At 43.9% G+C, this 22,564-nt stretch overlaps 1 protein-coding gene across 1 annotated transcript in view; it reads right to left on the bottom strand.

The window, feature by feature from the left end:
• Nucleotides 1-5,071: 5,071 nt before the first annotated feature.
• Nucleotides 5,072-22,564, bottom strand: part of PGPEP1 (pyroglutamyl-peptidase I) — a 28,723-nt gene continuing 11,230 nt past the window's right edge. The window contains exons 3-5 of the mRNA XM_066636324.1: nucleotides 14,060-14,176; nucleotides 12,380-12,612; nucleotides 5,072-11,147 (exon numbers count right to left, since the gene is read on the bottom strand). Coding sequence (XP_066492421.1) covers nucleotides 10,955-11,147; nucleotides 12,380-12,612; nucleotides 14,060-14,176 — 543 coding nt within the window. The 3' untranslated portion in view covers nucleotides 5,072-10,954. The remainder of the gene's footprint in view (nucleotides 11,148-12,379; nucleotides 12,613-14,059; nucleotides 14,177-22,564) is intronic.

The following is a 22,564-nucleotide window of genomic DNA, read 5'->3' as shown; positions in this document are numbered from 1 at the left end:
CTCATCCCTGATTAATAGTGATGTTTGACCCCCTACTGTTTATCCTGCATCCGTGTGCACCAGTAGATTGTCCCTGTACGAGGAGTTTCCTTCTAGCCTTCACAGCTAATAAGCAGGTGTAGCTTTCTAGATTACAGCAAAGTCCAGCATCCTTTGCAAGAATCCTGCAGCCGTTAGGTGATCCAGGGCTGCATGGACCACAGGTCTATGGCCTATCTACCATACCTCCCTGCTCTAAACATCTCCCAGGTGCTATGATGTTCTACTTTCAAGGAACTCTGTATCGGATCAAATAGTGAAGTTGGAAGCCAGTTTCTCACTTCTTCAGAAGAATCACAGCTGTCACAGAAGGTGAAAACTTCCATTCAGCTCTGGGGAAGGAAAAATCAATTTCTCACATCACCATCTAAGGAATTAACCTACTTTCCCAAAATTCTTGGCACTGCCAAGTGTAAAAGGAGCATAGGCATGAGCATTGTCTTCTCCCCAGACCAGAATCATGGGAAAGGAGTTTGCAGTCACTCACTGAACATTGACTAGCGCAAGAGGAATCTTTTTGCATGCTATAGTGCTAGTAAAGGAAGACAGTGAAGAAAGGCAGACAAGGAGGGGTTCATCAAAGGCTTGCCACTCCCCGTGGCTAAGAGTCAGAACATAGCAAATCCAAATGCATTTTTTAAAGATACACATCATATCTACAGGTCATAGGTTTCAACTTCATAAAAGGCCATAAAAAGAAGCTCTACTGCATCAGACCAAAGGTCTGTCTAGTCCAGCATTCTAGTACGTGGGAGGTAGATTGCTTCTGAACATGGAGGCTTCCCCCCCCCCCAAGTAATAACCACCAGCAGGTCACAAAGGCAAAAGCAAAACTTTTATTTTGTCTCCATAACCTAGTATTCAGCGATAGCTAGATCAAATATTTGGATGCTGTCTATCATAAGGACACAACAACCCAAGCTGGATCAAACCACAGGTCCATTCTATTATTCTTGTTGCACATTATCTCTGTTTATAAACTGCCTTGGGCATCCCCAATCAGAGGAAAATGCAATATATAAATTTTGTAATAAACAATCAAATTGTCCACTGTTCCATTTCTAACAGTGGTCAGCCAGATAGTTCCAGGAAGTCAACAAGCGGGACAGGAAGGTGATAAACTTTTCTCATGGCTTGTTCACAGCATGCAATATCCAAGGATAGACTGCCTCTGCCCACGGAGGTTGCATTTTGCAGGCGTGGCTGACAGCTGCCAATAAACCTGACCTCTATGAATTATTCTATCATAGCTGAGCCTCCAACCAGCTCTACTTCTTGCATATCATAAGCTTTACGGTCAAGGTCAGTTGGTAGTTAAGAACACTAAGATGGTCTCAGTTCAAATCCCTCCCACCCACCCACCCACCCGCAAAGCTCTGATTGACCTTCCAAGTCACTCTTTCAGCCTAACTTACCTAAGGTGGCTGCTGGACAGGGGGAAAAATGAATGGAATCCACGTACACGAGTCTAAACTCCTTGGGAGGATGAATTAACAGCAATGTAAAACAATGAATTGATTAGGTATTGTCTATGTTGGAATACTTCCTTAAGTTAGTTATATATCACTGGAAGTTTGGGTAGATGTGCCTTTTTGAAAGCTATCCACAGGCCTGCTTCTGTCTCATATTTTAATATCTCAGAGCCCAGCCAAAAGCAGATGAATTAACAAAACACAAGGAAAGCACGAGATGCAGGCGAGAGAATGAGCTCACTTCTGTGTGTCTGTGTTGCAAAAGGGTAGAGGAAATCATAAAGAGCTAAAATGCCAAAGCTGTCAGCAAATCACCAGGAAGAAGCCGTTGAGATTCTCTAGCAGAGACATTCTTTCAGTTCCAGCCCAAAGATAACAACAGAGCCTTCATCAAGGTGAAGGAGAAAGCAAATTCCTGACATTCCAATACTCAGCATCAGCTGGGGCAAAGGGGTGAAGAATGCAGGAACCCACCTTCCATAGTCTTCCCCAGCCAGCCACTGCAGGCCAGCCTCTTGGAAACCACAGATCAGCAATCAATCTGTGTCAGGACTGAACCACTTCAAGTTCAAACTACAACTGGGGACACAAATAGGTGAATGCCCAAGCCAGACCGACAACATTCTCTGCAGACTGGAATCCCCACTCTTTGCATAAGAATGGGCTGAAAGTAGGAGCATCATCCAGCAGAAAACCTTTTAGGCCTAGTCCACTGCACAGGCAGCAGAATGAACTAGTTAGATGAATTGCTTCACTTCAGGCCGCAGAAGGAGAATGCTCCTGTCCCCGCTACATTTGGGCACATACAGGCCTGCAGATAGAAATCAGAACAGCAGACAAAGATCTACTCTGGAGCCTGTGTCACCCTGCAGTGCTAATTTTCAACTTGCAGGGAATTTTCAAAAAATAAAATTTAGGTGAGCAAAAGTAGCATGTCACACCTGTGGTCTGAAGCAACAACAGCACCAGATCACTAGACGTCTCCGGCAAAGCCTTATACTGGGATCTCACCCTCCTCCCCAGCATCCCATCAGTCAACTTATGATGGGTTTGACTATGGCCATTGGCATTCAGGAGTCAGGGAAGCCAGCTGGGCCCTCAGCAGTACTTGATCCCCAACGCCTAGAGGGGTTTTTTTTGGGGGGGGGGGAAGGTAGTAGTTAAACAAAATTATGCATTTTGGTTTTTAAGATATTTTCCAAAAATTAAAAATTACTTTTCCAGTTAGAAATAACACAGTGGCTGCATCTGCTGACACTATATTACCTACTTAGTACACTTTTAAAGCATTTAAAGTTATTAAAAGTGAGAACCTGGAATGAAAATAAACATACAAAACACTGCTTTCTGCCTTTTTCATCACAAAATCTGGGGGAAAAACCCATTTTCAAACACCCCAGCAATGCCACTGCTGGGCTGAGAGTCCATTCTGGTAGAGTCCATTCTACCACTCATGCCCACCTCTCACCAGTACCAGTCTCAACAAATAAAAGTGGAATAAACTTGCACATGAACATAATGTTTATGAGAAAAAGCCACACACTTTGTTAAACAATCTTCATCAAACACAATAACTGAGTCCCATCCACATATCCACAATTTTTCAAAACATTGTGCCAAGACTTGCCCTCCAAATTGTGGACAAAACATGGGACATGTTTTCAAACCGCAGGCTGAATGCATATGGAACACAGTGCCAGAATGGAGGAAACCGATCCCAAAAGGTGCAAAGTTACTGTGCTTTCAGCCCCCCCCCCCAATATTGTATGGAGTAACTACAGCGAGTCCTTGTCTTTTCCAAAATCTACAGGCAGCAGATCAGACATTCCGTCACCGAACCAATGGAGTAGAATTACCTGTACAACAGCCCCACCTGCTGGTCTTACAATACATCAAAAGCCGTAAGGGCTAGAACCTTTTTAAAATATACATTTTCAATTAGATGCACAATTCAGAACCTGCTTTCAATTGATGAACAGCCCTGCCATCATCCTTTTGCAGCAAGAGCATCCAACAAAGAAGGTACTGAGCACAGAATCTTGTTTACTGATAATCACAGCTTTATTTCACACCTGGGTGCCCAAACCCCGGCCCTGGGGCCACTTGCAGCCTTTGAGGACTCCCAACCCAGCCCACGGGGAGCACACAATCTCCAATGAGCCTCTGGCCCTCCAGAGACTTGCTGGAGCCCATGCTGGCCTGACACAACTGCTCTCAGCATGAGGGTCAACTGTCTGACCTCTTGCATGAGCTGTGGGACAAGAGCTCCCTCCACTGCTTGCTGTTTCACGTCTGTGATGCAGCCGTGACAGACAGTAAAGGAAATGCAGGCCTTGCTTTGTGCAAGGCCTTTTACAGGCCTTGAGTTATTGCAAGAATTTCATTCATTCATATAAGTTCTATCTCTAATATATTTATGTAAATTTATTCAGATTTTAAATGTAAATTCATTCTTTTTTTTTCTTGGCCCCCAACACAGTGTCAGGGAGATGATATGGCCCTCCTGCCAAAAAGTTTGGACACCTCTGTTTCATACCAACACAATCAGGTTTCTAGTCCTTAGGATTGTTGTTTTTTAAGTGTTCAGGCAACACCTGCTGAAAGTGGCAGAGTCAAGTTAAAACTTGGAGCAAGGATAGAGGGGCTTTAGCATTCTGTGGAATGCCTAAAAGAGCATAAGATGAGGAAATATGCCAAATAGTTACTCTTTGGCTATGTGAACAACCCCTGCTAACTGGGTAAGAGGCACTTTTTCAAGTGGGTGCTCCTCTTTTATTTAGCAGGGGGAGAGTAACTGGCCCACCTCACCCCAGCACTGTCTGTTCTAGTGGCTGTCTGCTGGTATTCCTTTGCATCTTTTTAGATTGTGAGCCCTTTTGGGACAGGGAGCCATTAGATATTTGATTTTCTCTGTAAACCGCTTTGTGAACTTTTTGTTGAAAAGCAGTATATAAATACTGTTGTTGTTGTTGAACAACCTTATTTCTTTGCATATCCCATCTCTGCCAACCTGAGCCAGTGAATTTCCTTTGTTACATCCCTGCCTTCATGAAGACAATGAATTCCCATCCAGAAAACTGGACTGGATGGAACACAGTGCATCACCCCAGTGGGTAGAGCTCTGCAAGCTCAAAGCTCAGTAGAGTCAATTAACAGAGCACAACTGGAGCACCAAGTTTCCTGTGCATTCTTAGGTGGACCCAGTGCTCAGTGCATACAGTACAAGTTCTGCATGCAGATGGTCCCAGGTCTGATTCTTGCCCTGTCCACCTCAAGTGGTCGCTAGCTCTGCCCTAGCTGGAATTACTGTACTGAATTCAGAGGACCAATGCAAGGGAGCTTGTGGTGATGGAACCATAGCTCAGTGGTGGAGCTTTGTTGCAATCAATCTCCTCTTAAAGTAGTTCAGGGAGCAGAGCTAAGAGAGACCCCTCCTCTCCAGCAGAGACTCTGGAGAGCTCCTTGCATGAACCAGACTACAATCTCTTGCTGCACACAGATGGTGGAAATTGCAGCCCCAATGGGCATCTTCGAGAAGACAAAAAGAGATCCAGTGGCAGTCAAGAAGTGAACTCTTTATTGTTGACTTTGTGTTGCTGGTTTGACTTGGGTTACATAGTTTACTCAAGCAACCAGGAGTGAAAATGTCATCGGTCTCCACCCACCCCCATTTCCACACAGCTCTCTTGCGGCAGATACGACATTTGAAGTGTATCTTTTTCCAAATACAAGGCACTACAGGAGCAACACACATTAAATGCAGGTAGACATGCACACACAAGCATCCAGAACCTACAAGGCTATATGCAGAAAAGCTGCATCCATGACACCTGAGTATTGGGCAAAAAATGAATATTTTGGTCGACTTAGGCATCTTTTTAAGTCGAGTGAATTCACTCCTAGAGAGGAATGAGTTTCTTCCACTCCCCAATTCGGTTCTTTTTGTGTTTTGGAATTTCACTTGCGCTGCGTTCCACTTCTCAATTCCAGTTTAACTAGAATTCCTACCAATAATCCTGAATTGGCGCATGTGCAGTTAAGTTAAAAATTTCCGTTCTGTTCATTTGCATTTTTTCCTCCTCTGTATTACCAATGTACATGTGTGCATTGAGGAACACACTGCACAAAAATGACAACTGTATCCAATTCTTTTTGTGCAGTGTTTTCCTCAAGTCCACATAGGCTCCTGCACACTGGTGAAACCACCACTCAAAAAGAAGCTTGATGTGATGGATGGTACATAGTCATATCAAGATGACTTTTGAGAAAGGTTTTTTTTAAAAGTCACAGAGCATCAATTAATGCAGAAGGGGAAGACACAGGAGTGGAAAACGGTGGCAAACCACACACATAGCCCTGTCTAAAATTCAGAAATTAACAGAACAATGCTTGTACACTTTGGAACAATACTGCCAATACACAAATTTATGTGGAAACATATCCTTGTTTTTTAAAAGCATAATCATTTTGCATTATCTTCAGCTAGTCATGTTGCTTTAAGCTTCATATTCCATACAAATTGTATTAAAAAATGAACAGAGGATTCCTCTTGAATCATAAAATTTGATGGGGTTTTGTAAGCCATCTGGCCCAGCCCTTATCTGATACAAGAAAACATATCATACTTTAGAAACATGGCTGGGTAATTTGAAGTACCAAAACCAAGGGAGAAATTTGGAGGATTTTACAGACATCCGTAAGAATTTGGACACACCAGAAGCAAGGATGGCTGCTGCCAGAATGACATGATCAGAACATCAGTTATCTGGAGGAGACCCAGCCCATAAATTAGCCAATTGGGCACCAAGTTGGACGCAGACATTTTGGCATTTGAGGCAAAAGATTTCAACAGTGTCCACCATGGTGGCAAAAGTAGTGATAACAAACAAAGCAACTGATAGTTTGCCAAAAAAAATGGCAACTTCAAAAGATCTTTAAATGGTATCTCAAAATCATTTGCTTCAAGTGAACCACACCACCAAGCCTAACGGTAGGGCCAACTTTGCTTGGTAGCCATCAACACCAATGTGCAGAAATTCACATGCAACCCAGCTTGCCATTTCTCTACCCCTCATCTTTGGGTCTTCTAAAGTTCCAGGTTACAAGATGGTGATTTCCTTCCCAAATATCCCAAATGTGAAGATTTGCACAAAGGGCCTCTTCCCATTTCTCTCCAGTCACTGGGAGGCAGAGGTACCCTGCCGCAATGTTCAGAGGTTGAGTTTAGCTAAGGTTGCTGACAGTCACTATAATGGCACTTCATGAACTGTCCAATCCTTTTGTTTTGAAGCCATCTAGGCTAGTGTCTGGTGTTGGTCCAATCTGTGACCAACTCACAGCACTGTAACCTTATTGGTCAGAAACTCTTGCTTTCTCATTCACCCCATCACTGCAGTACTGGGCCAAGTTAAGACCAATGGTCAATCCCAGTACAAAAGAGATAAGGAAAAAGAAGAGTCTCTGCCAACCAGGTTACTATGCTGTGAAGTGGCTCCACAATTTGTCCACGCTATGGATGATCCCTTTCTGTGTCCCCCTTAGGCAAAAGCGAACAGACTTCAGTCTTGCTGACCCCATTATAATCCAAGGTCCATCAATGTGTTTTAAATGTACAAAGTCCATAGAGACTTGAACAGTTAAGACTTAATAAATCTGTGTCAAGCAGTCTCTAGTCTGTATGAGCTATATCTTGTAGGATCAGACCCCAAAAAGGTCCAGCATTCCACCTCAAACCAGACAGATGGCTCTGGGAAACTCCCAGCAAGATCATGAAGGTAATACACAGCCTCTGCTGTTAAATCCTGCATCTATCATTCAGAGGTGAGTGCAAGCAGCAACCTACTGGTGGATTGCCCACCCAACGTTCTACAGGTGTGCACATGCACTCTTTCAATACACAACTGCCAATTCTCCTAATAAATTTTATTTCATTTCAGGCTGGATAAGCAATATTTGAATAATCTGGAGAACTTCAAGGCAAAGTCCATGGTTTTCCCAGGTCCATCAAACACCAATTTTACCTGTTTAAGATCTCTTTGCCTCAATAGTCACTTATTTGATTACAACTCTCCAAACACCCTTTCTTTTCTTTGAAACTGATCTTGTCTTAAAAAATGGAATTTATCTCCAGAATGTTCAGTGGAACTGATTTTTCAACTAAGATAAGCTTGGGCCCATTAGACATCAACAAGACCCCAAACGTTATTTACCATTTCTATCCTGGAGAAATTACTTTTTAAAAAGTATTTGGCAAGATTAAGGGAGCCATTCTTTAGTGATGGAATAGTCCCAAACATTCTAACATTTGAGAAATTTTGCTTGCCATTAGCAACCCATGTTCCATGCTCATTAGAAATCTATTCATCTGGAGGAAAAATCCAATGTCATTTCATTACATGGCCCAAATTAGACATTATACAGATTTAACAGAAGAAAAAGGGAAGAAAACAGAAAAGCAAAAAACAGTTAATTTATAATAGATTAAATAAAATGAGTTTAATGTAACTTAAACAATTATACAAGTGCTTGCTACTTAAAAGACACCAGCTCTTCAGAGAAAAACGGCTGCCCTCTAAATTAACTGGTTGGCAAAACCCAAAACGTTATATAATAAATTATATTTTCTAGCTAGCAAAATAAGGAAAACAAAGCAATCACCTGGAGCTGTCAATAGAAACAGATTCCCATGGAGATGCAAAATAACGTTTAAAAGCAAAGCAGAACACACACAACAAAAATGAGATAGGTGTTAGTTGAAAGAAGGGGGGGTGGCAGCTTTTGACTTTGGACTCAACTCAACCTGCAGTGACTGATTGGTTGTTTTCAGTCCAAAAGCAACTGAAGACACCACATAAGGTATCCCTCTGAAGCTGCTGGCATCTGGGATTTATTTAAGGAGTGAATCAGAGCTGGGAAAGGAATCTACCTCTAATGAAGATCAGGATATCATACCTCTTTCTTACCAACCCTCATCCTATCCCAAAGTAAGCCAACCAACTGACTGGCTGACTATGCCAAGATGCTTAGACAGCTGCTACCAACTTGGCAGCACAACTGTCTGGAAAAAAAAAACAACTGACAGTAACTGATCCTTTGCTTTATTTCTTTAAAAAGATTTAAGTGTTGCACCATCCCACCTTTACGCACGTTTAAATGTTAAACATTCTCACACACTCCAAGACACACCAAACTTACCATCGGGGGGCCATACACCACCCTACCATACCCCTTTTTCTTCCATAGGTAAAAAATGACAACAGGAGATTAAGCAGCACCAAGAGATTTCACAGGAAGGGACACATTCCCAATTGTTCTTAGGCACGCTGCCTAAGACCTTTTGTATCAAGCTGAAAAAAGCCACACTCAGGCTTTGTGTGCTGGGTCAAGCATGCCAGAAAACAGGCACATTGTGCCCTGTTGGCGCCACAGAACTTGATGTGTTCTGAAGACTGAAGCTGCTTGCAGAAATAAAAAAAGAACACACCATATAGTTGCTGCCTCTGCTGCGGGGTGGGGGAAATGGAGCACAGAAGCTACCAATGTTTGGACAACAATATTAAATATAATAAATTACTAAAAGAAAAAAACAGAAGTAATCTGCAGACTTGCCACTTTCAAGGGAACGTGGGGATTTCAAGGCATGGGAGAGACTAGGGGAGTGAACAAATTCAAAACAGCCTGGAACCTCCCATTTTGCATTCAAACCCCCCCCCCCAGCAACCCTTCTCTTTCAACAACAAAAATCCATCAGGTTTCACAAGCAGAGCAGACACACACACACAGTGCTCTCACTGAGAGTTACTTTAGAAGCAGAACCACTCACACTTAAACAAAATAGGATTAAAATAGCAACAGGTATTTCTAAAAAGAGAAAAGAAAAACAGCAGGCTCCAAAGGCTTTAACAGATTTTTGTTTAAGGAAAGGCATTTGTTATCAGCAGTGTAGCAACACACACCCATGACATGCAACTCCACTGTCCACGATTTTGCTGTGGCTTGATCTGGTCGCCACACCGGAAGTTGCGTCTTTGCTTTGCAGAGTGTGAAATTTGCACACACCGCTAATTAAAACCAGGCTTTTTAAATTTTCCAACCAAATATTATGCCTTAACCCTCACCCCAGCTAAAAAGTGCAGTGTATTTTTCCATGGAGCTTGCAAGGGGCACACACCTCCTTCTACGTGTTACAGAGGTGGCAACAAACCAGGAAAGGATCTGGCGAGCTGAATGTGGAAGTCTTTGCCGGCATCCTACTGGGTTGAACCTTCTGTTGGCAGGGTCCAAATCCATCCAGGCTTCACATCTTCATGATCATTATCAAGGGGGCCGGAACAAGTGCAGTGTGTAACCACAGCATCATCCACCCAGCAGAGAAGTTTGAGGGGGAAACAGGATGGGCACCGCATTACGCTCTATGGTACAGGGGTGGGTGGGGCTGATCAGCAGCATCTAGCTTTGAGGCACTGGGAAAGGGGGACCAGTGTGGGGGAGGAGAACACACCACCACTCTTTCCTGGGTCATGAGCCAGCTTTGCTAGCTGCTTAGAGGAGTCTTAAGAAAACAGACCAGAAGTAGTGCATCTCAGACACAGAGGTATGTGGTTGCTGAATTCTGGAGGCAGTATTCCAGGGAAATCTGTTCTTTTTTAAAAAATGCCAGCAATATATGTGGCATGAGGTACAGCATAAAGAGGGGGGGGGACCTCCCCATCCTTTCCTATCACCAAGTGTTTAGAATCAAGAGCCTTAAGATGCAAGGTACCAAGGAAGTCTTTTGCCAATTCACTGACCATTTCAGACCTGGCAGAAGGGGGCCTGGAAGAGCCCCTGGGGTGTCCACCCATCCCCAAAAAGAAGGTAGAAGAAGTTTCTTCTAAAGAAGTAGCTTGCTTTCTGCCACAACCATGCACTTTGAAACAAAAATCCCACCACCACCACCACCACATCACCTGGTGCACTGAGCTACATGTTGAAGTGGAATTAGAACACTGCATTATTGTTTTTTGAAAACCCAAAAACGGTTTTCAAAGTTAAACTGAAGCAATGGTACGCAAGGGACTTCAGCCAGGGGTTACTGAACTCCTGGATTCTCAGATCTTCTGGGAGGTGGACCCTCAACCCGACATGTCCGTCCCTTCAATTCAGCAGATAGTGTCTAAGTCAGGACGTACTGTCACTTACATCAGAAAGCCAGCAAGAGCTGGGTTACTCTGGAAAAAGGGAAATTTAAGAAGACACCGAGTCATTTCCTCAGAGAAGGTGGAGGTGGCGAGGGGAAGGGACAGGAGGAGAGTTTTCGTTTCCGGCCACAAGTCTCCATGCAGATGCGGTCAGACGCACTGCTTTATTCCCCAGCCAGGATTCGACAAGGCTGGCGAGGAATAGTTTTGGAAGTGCAATAGTGAGGGGGGAAAAGGTGGGGGGAAGAGGGCTTTGGCCCAGGTTCAGTGTTCATTGTGGCAGTTGATGTCACTCTCTGACTGTTCCAAAACATTGAGCATCTCCTCGATGATGGCCTGGAGTGCCCGGCCCAGTTGCTCTGCGCTGTATGGGTTTCCCAGTGGAGGGACATGGACAAACGCTGACCGGCCGTGGCTCTGGTACAAGGAAGTGTAGTAAGTGAAGTCGCAAAGATATCTGCAAGAAAAGAGTCAAGATTAAGCCAGGGCAGGGGGAAGTGGGGAGGCAAAACTAAGGGGGTCGGTCTGTCTGCAGTCAACATGCAGGACAGATGCAATGCTCTTGATCTCTTAACCGAGATATCAGTAGGGCCATGCAGGCTCACAAGCTCCTTCTCACTCCTCCTCCCTTGTGTGCAAATTCTCTTCCTTCTAAACATGAAATAAAATGCCTTTACTGATGCAAACACTAACCATGGTTAGCTTAAAACCAGAGCTACTTCACAGACACTGTACACAAAGTTGTTTATATCCATCGTAAACTGCAGTGCAGTTCAAGGAACATCTAGCCACATTTACTTACATGAGGGGTGGCCAAACCACAGCTCGCAAGCCACACACAGCTCTTTGGTATATAGCGTGAGGCTCTCAGAAATATGTTGGTTGAGGTCCTTTTCTCATCACAACTAATATAAAATGTAAATAAGAAATTTTCAAGCTTTATATTTATTTATAATTATTATTTATCGGATATAAACTGAGAGACTACTGAATTAAACAAGTTTAATGTTCATGGTGAGTCAATAGACTTCATTTAAATGCTTCTTAAATATCTTGGCTCTCAAACCTCTCTCTGGTGGCTCTTAAACATCTGAAGGTTATAATATGTGGCTCTTGTGTTAAGCAAGTATGGCCACCCCTGACTTATAGCAAGTGAATTTCTAGGAAAAGAGCTGTAAGGGGCTCAAGTATATCTTGTGGACAGCAGGAGCCCTCCTGCCTCTGATCCAATTGTATTTCCTCTACTTCGTATGAATACATTTTGGAGCACTATCATAAATTCTTACTTTATAGAATCCAGAATTAAACCTTGGCACCAGGAACAGGTGGCCTTGTTCAGTGGCATCACTAGGGTTGGTGTCACCCAGTGTAGTAACTCCTGGTGTCACCCCCATAGACTGTGTCTGTCCCTGGAGCTCTGGGTATGCTCGAATTGCCTGGTCAGCCACCTCTCAACTTCCTATTGAGTAGACATGGCCTTGCAAAGACTTCGCAAAGAGCAGGCTAACCAAGAGGTCAGGCTACGGGGCAGGTAGACCTGGGCTCTGGAGCTTTTCATGTCACACGTACACCCTGATGGTGTAACCTGGTGCAGTCTGCATCCCCTTAGTGATGCCACTGACTTTGCTTCCTTTCTGCCACCCCTTATCTCTTCTTCAATCACCACACCTCTTCCTCCTTTCCCTGTACCTTCCGGCATCCTTGGATATTGAGACAGCAACATCCAAGTCCAAGGCAGAGACTCTCTTGCAGACAGCATCCATGTCGATAATTGAATCGATGCATTCTGGACCTCCTTCAACGCAGCAGTGGGAGCCTGGGCAGAAACGGCAGTTGTCCAAGCCCCGGTAGCCGACATTGTGGCCGCATTTTTCCAGTGTCACCGTTGTGGCCATGCCGGACAAACCCACATGGACCACAAGCTGCAAAAACATAAGAGGACCTGGTGTCAAATACTTTGGACTCCACGCAGAAGGACAGATTTGAGACTACCCAAGTGCACGTGCAACTAGTGTTTCAGCTGTTTAAAAAGGAAAAATGGGTAACCAGACCTCTTGAATAAAACTGTGTGCTATGCAAACATAGTAAGAATCCTATTATATCAGAGCAAGGTTAATCCATCTAGCCCAGGATCCAGGTTCCAACAGCGACCAGTCAGTTGCTACAACAGAAAGCCCAAAGCTCCTGAACAAGGAAGTTCCAGTCGGCCATCACCACTCATAAGCAGTGGTAGGCCTCTACTCCTCCTCAAGTTCAAACAATTCCTTTATTATTCCTTTATCCCACATAAATTAGTTTGGTGTTGCATAAAGGACACTCTTTTGTCTATCCTGCATCTGCCATCAATTTTGCAGGGTGATCCCACAATCTAGTATAACAGAAAAAAGAATTCTGCAGCCCCAGTGTGTTTCACACCATGCATAGTTTCATAAACCTTTGCCATGTCCCCCAGTCTTTCGTCATTGCTAAATGTCAAATTCATGTTTACAAGACAGGACAGGCACTCAGATTAAGACCAAGGCAATCTTCACTACACAGACTGCAGTTTATTTACATCATTAAATGTCGATTTGCTGTTTTCAAAAGCAAAATGAAAAGGATTGAGTGGAGATGAAAAAAAGAGGATTGGAAAGATCAGTTCCTAAGTGCAAAGCTGTGCATTTCTACCTTAATTCTGGAGTAACTCAAAGTGGCCGCGGATGCACAATTTGCCTTCCTACAACCTAGGGTTGTTGCCTTCCTTCTAAAAGCCTGTTTCCAGACCTCATAATTACAAAGACACATTTGTATGTGTGGGCAATGCCTGCTAGAATTTCTTGACGACCTTTGCTTTTTTATTTGGATCTTATTGAAAAATGGGTTTCAGTCTCATCTTGAAGCCTAGACAGTGCAGGAATTTTTAAAAATTTGACCAGACAAATGAATCATGTCATTCAAGGGTTGTGGGCCTTCAATGACCTATAAACATCCTTGCCCTGCCCCTCATGATTAGCAAATAATGTGAATTAAGGAGAAACAGTGGAATAAATTCTGCATCAGCTCCCTTATTTGTGCATAATTTGTACCAAATTTAACACTAGAAAAGGAAGTCCAAAGAAGGAAAGAGGATATAATTTCCTTATTGCTTGGGGACTATCAGCATTTGCCATGGGTAACCTGCTCAAGGAGCTCCATTTTTGTGTGTCACAGCAGCCTGGTTTCTTTGGACTGAAATCTGGACAGGCCACACGCCTTGTTTTTTTGTATCATGGCATACTTGGTCACTTTAGGCTACAACAAGAATCCTCTCATGACTTCGCCTCCCTGCAATTCAAAACTGCTCGTTTTCTGCTGCCACTTCTGACCTGCATTGTCTTTTTTCTCACTTACTTGTGGACTGTGTTTCTTCCACAAGGCTGGAATGAGTCGCTGCACTGTCTGGTACTCAACTGGGATTTCATACACATGGAGATCCACATCGTCTCCAAGGCCCAGCTTCTCCAGCTCCTGTAAGCAGGAAGAGAGATGGGAGGAACATGCAAACATTGCCAAGACAGGCATGTGCAGGCACAAGACAACTATTTTTCTAAAAAACAAAACTCTACCAACCCCCACACAAACCACTCTCAAACTTGGACATATAAACAAACATCAGTGATGACAGCTAAACAAACTCCAATGTCAGAGGCAGTCTACCACCGACCACCAGGTGCTGGGGACAAATAGAGTTACCTTCATGCCTCGTTTGTGGGCACCCACCTGGGATATTTGGTTGATCGTTGTTGGAAACACATTGCTAGATTGAACAGATATGCAATGTCCAATTTTCACACTTTATTGGCACTCCAAGACTTTTCTCAACCAAATATTTCAACCCTGATTTCCGTTTTCCACCTGTTATGAAAGAATCTTCAATTCCAATAGACTTTGCAAGCTAGATCTGAGCAACTTTAACCTTCTTATAACATTAAAGGCATCCCATACCTTTGGATTAAAAAAAAAAAATCTGCCTGTCCAGGACCTCAAGGGTCAGGTTGTATGCGCAACCTCCTGATTTTAGGAATGGGTTAAGTCAGAATGCCAGATGTAGGGGAGAGCACCAGGATGAGGTCTCTTGTTATCTGGTGTGCTCCCTGGGGCATTTGGTGGGCCGCTGTGAGATACAGGAAGCTGGACTAGATGGGCCTATGGCCTGATCCAGTGGGGCTGTTCTTATGTTCTTATGGATGAGAATCCCCCACAGTCTCTGGAGATCCTAAGGCTCAATGGGGCTTTGTTAGCTGTCTCAGGGATCCAATACTAACTTCCTCCAGCGCAGTTTGCATTACATATGGTAATCCCAACAGCTTCTGGGCATCCTTGCATGCAAAAGGGGGGGAGTCGAGCTGGTTGTCTTTTGTGACTCCCGACAGAAGCTAACAAAAGAAGATTCTCACATGGGCAAAAAGCACAACAGCTAAGGGGGATGGGTTGGGCTGTGGGGTCTCCCATCACCCACTTCTAACTATCAATATGTTTGAGAGCAACTTGCTTTTCCCCCTTGCTTTCATGGGGGAGGGGGAGAAAGGAAAAGCACATCAGAGTGACTGTTGCTGCAGAGATCTGCTTGCAACTTCAAACAGAAAATGGAATACCTGCCCCCATCACACATTTTAAGAGTGACAGAGCCCATCACTTCTGTGATATTTTGGCATTCCAATGGAACCAGGCAGCACATTAAAATTAACTCTTACTTGATTAAAAAACATCAGGAGACAATTTGACTTAAAAGACTTTAAACATTTTGTTTATCCTTAAGCAACCTATTCATGGAGTTACCCATTTTGTCCATTTCATAGACTTTTTGCATACAGAAAATCTCCTCGTGCCTAACACCTGCTTTCCCTGGCAGAGGCCAACTTGCTTTCACCACATTTTTCCAGACAGAAAAGAGAGAAAATTCAGGATAAGCAAGACTTGTCTCCATATCAGCAGATGGCCAAGTCCCAAGAGACAACTAATTTCCTCCACACGCTCTTTTGGCAAGCTGAGGGAGCCCCAACAAAACAGGACTGCTGTGTCAGCCATCAGTCTGCTAAAAATATTAAAACAAGCTTTTTTACTTGTCAGTTTGATCTCAAGAAATACAGATAAATTTCTCACACAGTAGAGGCAGCCTTCCTGAACTTCAGATATTGCAGGAGGATTTTTTTTTTGTAAGGGAGGAATGTGCAGGTGGGGTGGAAGAGAATTCCTCTGAGTTTTAGGCCTGCATACAAAGAGCAGCTGTTTTCAGCCCCCCTGAGTCTTGTGAAGGGGGGGTAGATGCATGCCCCCTCCAGGTGAGGCCCTCAGTCGTTTTCACTTGGGAGTGAAGAAGTATAAGCAAGACATGTGGATCCCCCCTTGTTTTTAAGAAAGTATCAAGTTAAAACCAGAAGGCATTTTCTGTCAGATTGGCAGCAAGGGGAAAGCCCCTTGGACTTTAAGGGAGGGGTGCAGTTGAAAAGCAGCTAAGGGCAAATCTCAAGGAGCTTGCTATTAAAGCAAGGCTTTTTCCCCCCAAGAAAACTTTGCACATACGAAGTTGACTTTTATGAAGTCAAATTTTGGGACTCTCTAGCCTGATGTGGGCTATTCTGACTGACAGTGTCAGTCAGAAGGAAGGACTCTATGTGCGAAAAAAGGGGGAACGCCTTGTCCCAAAAGAGGCATTCCTTCCCACGTGCAAGAAAGAAGGGGCAATACCCAAGATGGTGCTTGCCATCTGAAGTATTTAGAAGTTCTCATATTAAAAACTAACATCTTTTTAAGTGTTGCCCAAGGTACGTTTATAAGTCTATTAAGAAGGTTTTTCACAGATTCATCTAATCGATTACAAGATTGCCACCCTAAAAACACTTTCAGTTTTTGCAGCAAAATAAAACTCAACCACCATGTTTCAAGTTAAAGGTTCTTCCTTTCCATTTTATTCCCCTTATTTTCCCCCTCTTTCTCCCCCTTACTCTGTTTTTTCACAGGGAATCAAATTTTGATATAGGGGTTGCTGGGAAAATGTTCAAAATTGAGTACCAGTTAAAGACCTTTTGAAAAACCACAATAAAAAGGTTAAATAATCACCATTACCTTTTTTTAAAGCAAGGCACAGAGAAAACTAAACAGGATTACTAATCGGTACAAGAGAGAGGAGAGGCAGGAGGTGAGGGCCAGTAAGGCCCGGGAAAATCAACAGTGATAAATCAAGGAGCTTGGCTGGTGCTCCACAGGCAATTCTGGGTATTAACAGTGCGCCGTTATTGATCCATGTCTGAAGCGTCTGGATTCATTAGCAAAGATGGGGCGGGAGGGAAGCGTTTTGAGCCCTCCCCATTCCACCAGTGGAGAGGAGGGGGAAATGGACAGAGGCAAGCTATAGCAGCCAGGCATCATGGAGATCGAAGACTCAGCTGTAAAGGTCACATTTTGCATGCAACCAGGTTCAGTTCCAGAAATCGCCAGTCAAAAAGGATCCCATACAGAAGCATTGGGAAAGGGACCCCTCTCTGACTGAGCACTTGGAGAACTAATGCCAATAAGAAGAGACAATACCGGGCTAGGTGGACCAACAAATGACAAACAACTGCGAAGGCCACAGATACTGATAGTGACAGCTCAGTGCTGGAGAACCTGCTTTGTGTGCAGAAGGTCCCAAGTTCAATCCTCAACATCTCCAGCTATAAAAGACCTCAGGTGGGAATCAAGTGAGGTCAGAAAGACTCTTGATAGCTGCTGCAAGTCAAAGCTGACTTGTAGCTGACTTGACCAAGGGTCTGACTCAGTATAAAGGTAGCTTTGAATGTTTATCAAGAGCACCCAAAGCAGCAAAGCACCTGTTTTATAGGGAAAAGGTCCAAGTTCTATCCACAGAATCTTCAATTAAAGAATTTTTGGGAGACAAGTTGGGAAAAGGACTTCTTTGCCAAAAATATTGGAGAGGTGCTACCAGTCAGAGCAGCCAGTACCATCAAGAGCCTGATTTGGTGGAAGAAAGCTGTCAATGCTGCCATATGAGAAGGATCACCATGCAGAAAAAGGCTCACTCAAAGCACTACATCTTTGCAGTGCCCTATTCTTTCTTCGCATCAGGTGCTCCATAGATTCAACAGCAAACTGGAAATATTCAGGTTTCACCAAGTCTCTAGCCCCTAAAAGACCCAGATCACTGCTTCAGTGATGTACTGCAAAGCCGCTGCACTGTGTTGATAGGATTGAGGCTTCGACAAGGGAGTCCTGGTACAGCCCCATAGGCTATCAGCAATGGGTTTGATATGTATTATGTGACATCATTGTGCTATGGCCCCAAGATAAAAAAATTCCCCTCCCAGGAGAGAACAGCCTAAATGGGGTGGTAAAGAACGGTTTATAAGTAAAGCTGTGTGCATATAAGTAATCCAAGGTTTAAAAAGGCTAAATCTTATGTAATGTGCCTTCTGAGCTCCCACCAGGTGCCACCCTGCACTTCAAAGTTTATCTCCAGGATCATGAGCACTACATTCTTCCTTTCTTTCAAAAATGAAAAGCGAGATTAAGCAGCTGAATTCTAACACACCATACATCTCCTTCTGTACTCTCCTCGCTCTCTGTACTTTTGAATTATGACACAGATACAGCTGGGATCACACCAGCAGCAGAAGGAAGTGGCTGGGAGCTCCTTCTGTGTTGAATGCAAAAAACAAGGGAATAATTGTTCCGGAACCAAACACCTACCCTCCCATGCAGGCTCTCCACTATATAAAGTTTAACCTGCATGAGGACTCAGCTTCTAGGAGGATCGAAGCATTTGTCTATGGCTGCAAATGCAACAAAATGGTCTTCTGGCACCTTAAGGACTAGCAGACTAATCATGACACAGTCCCACTGGTGGCAGGCTTTCATCCAAACAGGGGGTGCTCATTTTTCTCCTGCCCAACTTACAGAAATAAAGCTCTCATTTATAAAAGGAATTAAAACATTCTCACATCACAAATACAATCAATCTTGGAGTCTACAAAATAAACAAAATTTAACACTTGCTATAAGAATGTGAGAACGAAAAAAGCAAGCACTAAAATTAGGCATGCAGAAAGGTTTATCTGCTGAACTCACAAGAGTGCAGAGTGAACCAGAAGCTGCTTTTGAGAAATGAAACTTTGCTAACCTGCAACACACAGACTTTAAAAGTTAGAAAGTACCAGATTTTTAAAATCAAATCTAAGATTTCTATTCAATTATAAGAAACAGTCCTTTGGCCCCCAGACAACTTATCTGCTCTCTTGCGTACCTGACAAATACAGAAAAACGAACGCATTTGACCGATTCCCTGACCTCCCCACAATGGGCTGCTTTGTGAGTTTCTAATATCCTTATCTGGTCTGTCTAGACGCCTGACAGCGATTGTCCGCACGGATGTCGGAACGCACTCTGACCTCGCTGGCCTCTGGCTCGGGTAGGGAGAAAAAAAACAAAACACACACTTCAAGAGGGGAAGAAAAAAATGGGTACAGGAGCCAATTAACTTCACAGTCTGAAGGGGCATACCTGGGCCTCCAATGACCTGCAGAACAAAAAAAAAAAATCCTCTCTTCTAAGAAAGCAGGTACCACTCTGGAACAGGGAGCATCTGCACATGTGCAAAACTGATGCATACGATTCCTGCACATGAACATTTTCTGTTTGAAGAAACTGGAAAGAAAATGTTCCCCCCCCCCCAAACCACCATGTTTTATTTTAAAGAGAAGGAAATAGATTGCAGGGGCAGGACAGCTCCTTGGTTATACTTCTGTGCCTTTAAGTCCTGCAATAATTTTTTTTTTTTAATGCAGCCCAACTTTGATTTCCAAGAATTCTGTTGAGGACCTGGCTGTGCCAAAGATTAAGCTATTCCCCCCCCCCCCAAGTTCCACTGAGCACACCCATCTCAGCCAAGTCTGTGGCTGGGGTATGTATTCAACCAAGGACACAGACAAGAAGAAATCCCTAAACAAGAGAAAGGAACTGGAAAGGGGAGAAGGGTTCCTTCCCCCCTTCTTCCTTGAAAGCTTTAGGATGCAGGATAATGCCCACAATGTAATAAACCAGGAGTCCGCTTAGCCCCCCTCAAGCTAGGGAGGATTTACAAAGATTGTTTAATTGATTTTTCGTCTATTAAAATGCAGATCACACCGTCTGGGACTCAGAAACTCAGACACCCGTCTTTGTGTCCACTCAGCTCCATGAAGTCCTGTCTGAGACGGGTACAATACTTCACTCGCACGTGTTCTAAAGGCATGCTGTTCCTTTTTTGTCTGGGCCTCTTGAAGCTGGAGCAGAGCAGTGGGGAAAAGCAAATCCCTGACACACATGGCTCAGGGAAAACTTTCAGCTGAGATGGCACCACAAATTTTTAAGAAATCAGCTAGGAATTCCCATTTTTAAAAAAATCTGAAACAGAATGCAAGGTTGCCATATTCCTTTTCATGTTTACTCCTAAGTCCTTCTCACTGTATTCAATATTCCTAGGTTAAGCGTGTAGAAGATTTCAGCCTTAAGTCAAAAATGTGTTAGATTAATTGATTAAGGTAATTAACTGGGAAACAAATTGTTTAATACAAAGTTTTTAATGCAAAGTACAATCATCGCCTTGGATTGCAGGCAGGCAACCTTCTTTCTGATGCAGAAGGGAAAGCCTGGAATACAAGAGCAGTCCTAACGAATCAGAGCAAAAATTCATCAAGTCCAGCACCTTATTTCCAGCAGTGGCCGGCAAAATTGTTTTGGGAAGTCCAGAAGCAGGACATGAAACTAACCATTCTCCCCGCTGTACATCCTTGGCAACAGATAGTGGCATATTGTCTCTGAACATATAAAGTCCATTTTGGCCAACAGTCACAGATAAGCTTACTCCACAAATGCACCTAGTCCATTCCAAAAAGCTACCTTTTACCAGTGATCATCACCATGTCTAGTGGCAGGAATTCCATAAGTAAATTAACAGGTGTGTGGCAAAGCAAGAGCCGCCGCTCAGCTGGTGAGCACCTGCCATGCATGAAGTGCACAAAAGGAATGTATCCAATATGGTGATTTAAGAGCAGAAAAAGCGCTGTGTTTGGTGTTTGTTCTCCCCATTTGCTGGCAAACTGACCCTTGTCTTCTCAGTGAAGTGGTTCACCTTGAGCTAAGGGATCAAAAGATCAAAAGACAGGCGCCGCTTTCTTCCCAGCTGCTCCATGCTAGATGCTGGCAGCTAGGATCACACCAGACAAGGCTTGCTTCCACCCCGGGGCTCAACAGACATAACCAGGAGCATTTTAAGGACACACACACACACACACACACACCCCTCCTCCTACACAGCCATGTACCAGACATCTGGCTGCCTGTCCATTAGCTGGCTGCAATTGATTACGGCTTGGGATTTAATTTGAAAGCATTCGAGGAGAATATTCCCAGAGCTCCTGACTAGAAGGGAATAGAAGGACTCACAATCAGGCTAAGAGGAAAAGATAATTTCCATGTTTTTCAGCCATACCAGAGGATATACAGACCTCCTCAGTCTTATTCCTCACATCTCTTAAGCACCTAGTTGGGGAGTGGGAGAAAAGAGGGTAGAGCATGTGGTTTTGGCACATGTACATTGCAGGTGCTGAACACAAGGTTCGTCCTTGTCAAGAAGACTATCTCAGTTCCTCACATGATCCACAAGGAGGAGTTGAGGATGCACCACCCCCAAGTCTCCACAAGGGATTAGCTACAGTGGAGCAAATGAGGCCAAACACAGAGGATTGCCTCCAGGGCACTCTGGGAAAGGCATACCTGGCTCAGTCTTTCTGCTAGTCATAGCCCTTCCTTGGCCCTGCAAGGGTAATACTTGGAGCCACAGTAGCAGCCCACAAGCAACCCATCCTGAGCAACAGCATAAAGGGGGCTAGCTAGTATTTCCAACAAGTTCAGGAACCCAACACTGTACCCTCAGACAAGAGTGAAAAGCCAGCAGGGTGAAAGCAAAGCCCAGCAAATGCTGGGACAATCCCTAGCCAGGCCTTGTCACACTATAATAAAGAATTCCAGAAAGGGAGCCGTGCAAGTCTGTGATCACAGAAATGACAATGTCCGGGTGGCTCTTTCAAAACTGACAAAGTTATTGGGGCAATGAAGGAATCTGCCACAAACGTAGTGGTCTGTCCAAGTCTGTGTCCACGATACGCTGAAGGCCAGTGAGGTCACATAGGACTGCAAGGTTCAGACCTGTTGCTGGGACACATGGCACCTCTGCTCTTCTCCCACCTAAACTTGCTTGCACCCTTTTTTCAGTGGGTCAACCGCAGTGGAAGCTGCTTCCTCAGCAGGCACCCCACAAATATTTTACTTCATATTACCACAATGTTTAAGCAGCAGCCTTCATTTAGGAAGGGTAGTCAGCAAAACACAATCTAACTCAGTGATTTCTAACCACTGTGCCATGGCACAGTCTGCAGGTGTGCCGTGGGAGTTTAGGAGAGGGTCATATATTACTGGTGCCATCGGGGATGCAAGCCCCTAGCCAGCAATGCGGTGTGCCCTGTCAATTGTCAAAAAACTGATGGTGTGTCTTGACAGTGTTAGCACCTTGTCAGTGTGCCATGACAAAAAAAGATAATAATAATAAACTTTATTTTTACCCAGCCTTTCTCCCCGCGGCTTACAACAGGTTAAAACAGATTAAAAACATAATTTAAAATAAAAACATATTAACACATATCATAAAAACAGCAGTCAGCTAAAAAATAGTCCAGTAAAAAGAGCATAGAGCAGCAGCAAATCATAAAAGAATCAGGCCTGTAAAAAATATAAAAGATGTTAAAAAGGCCGAGAACTCAAAAGGCTTGTTTAAACAGAAGGGTTTTCAAGCCTCGCAGAAAAGTCTCAAGAGAGGGAGCCATT

Source organism: Tiliqua scincoides, chromosome 8 (genome assembly GCF_035046505.1).
Source record: "Tiliqua scincoides isolate rTilSci1 chromosome 8, rTilSci1.hap2, whole genome shotgun sequence".
NCBI lineage: Eukaryota > Metazoa > Chordata > Lepidosauria > Squamata > Scincidae > Tiliqua > Tiliqua scincoides.
The sequence above is the reverse complement of the archived record's forward strand: the minus strand, read 5'-3'. Positions and strand labels throughout refer to the sequence as shown.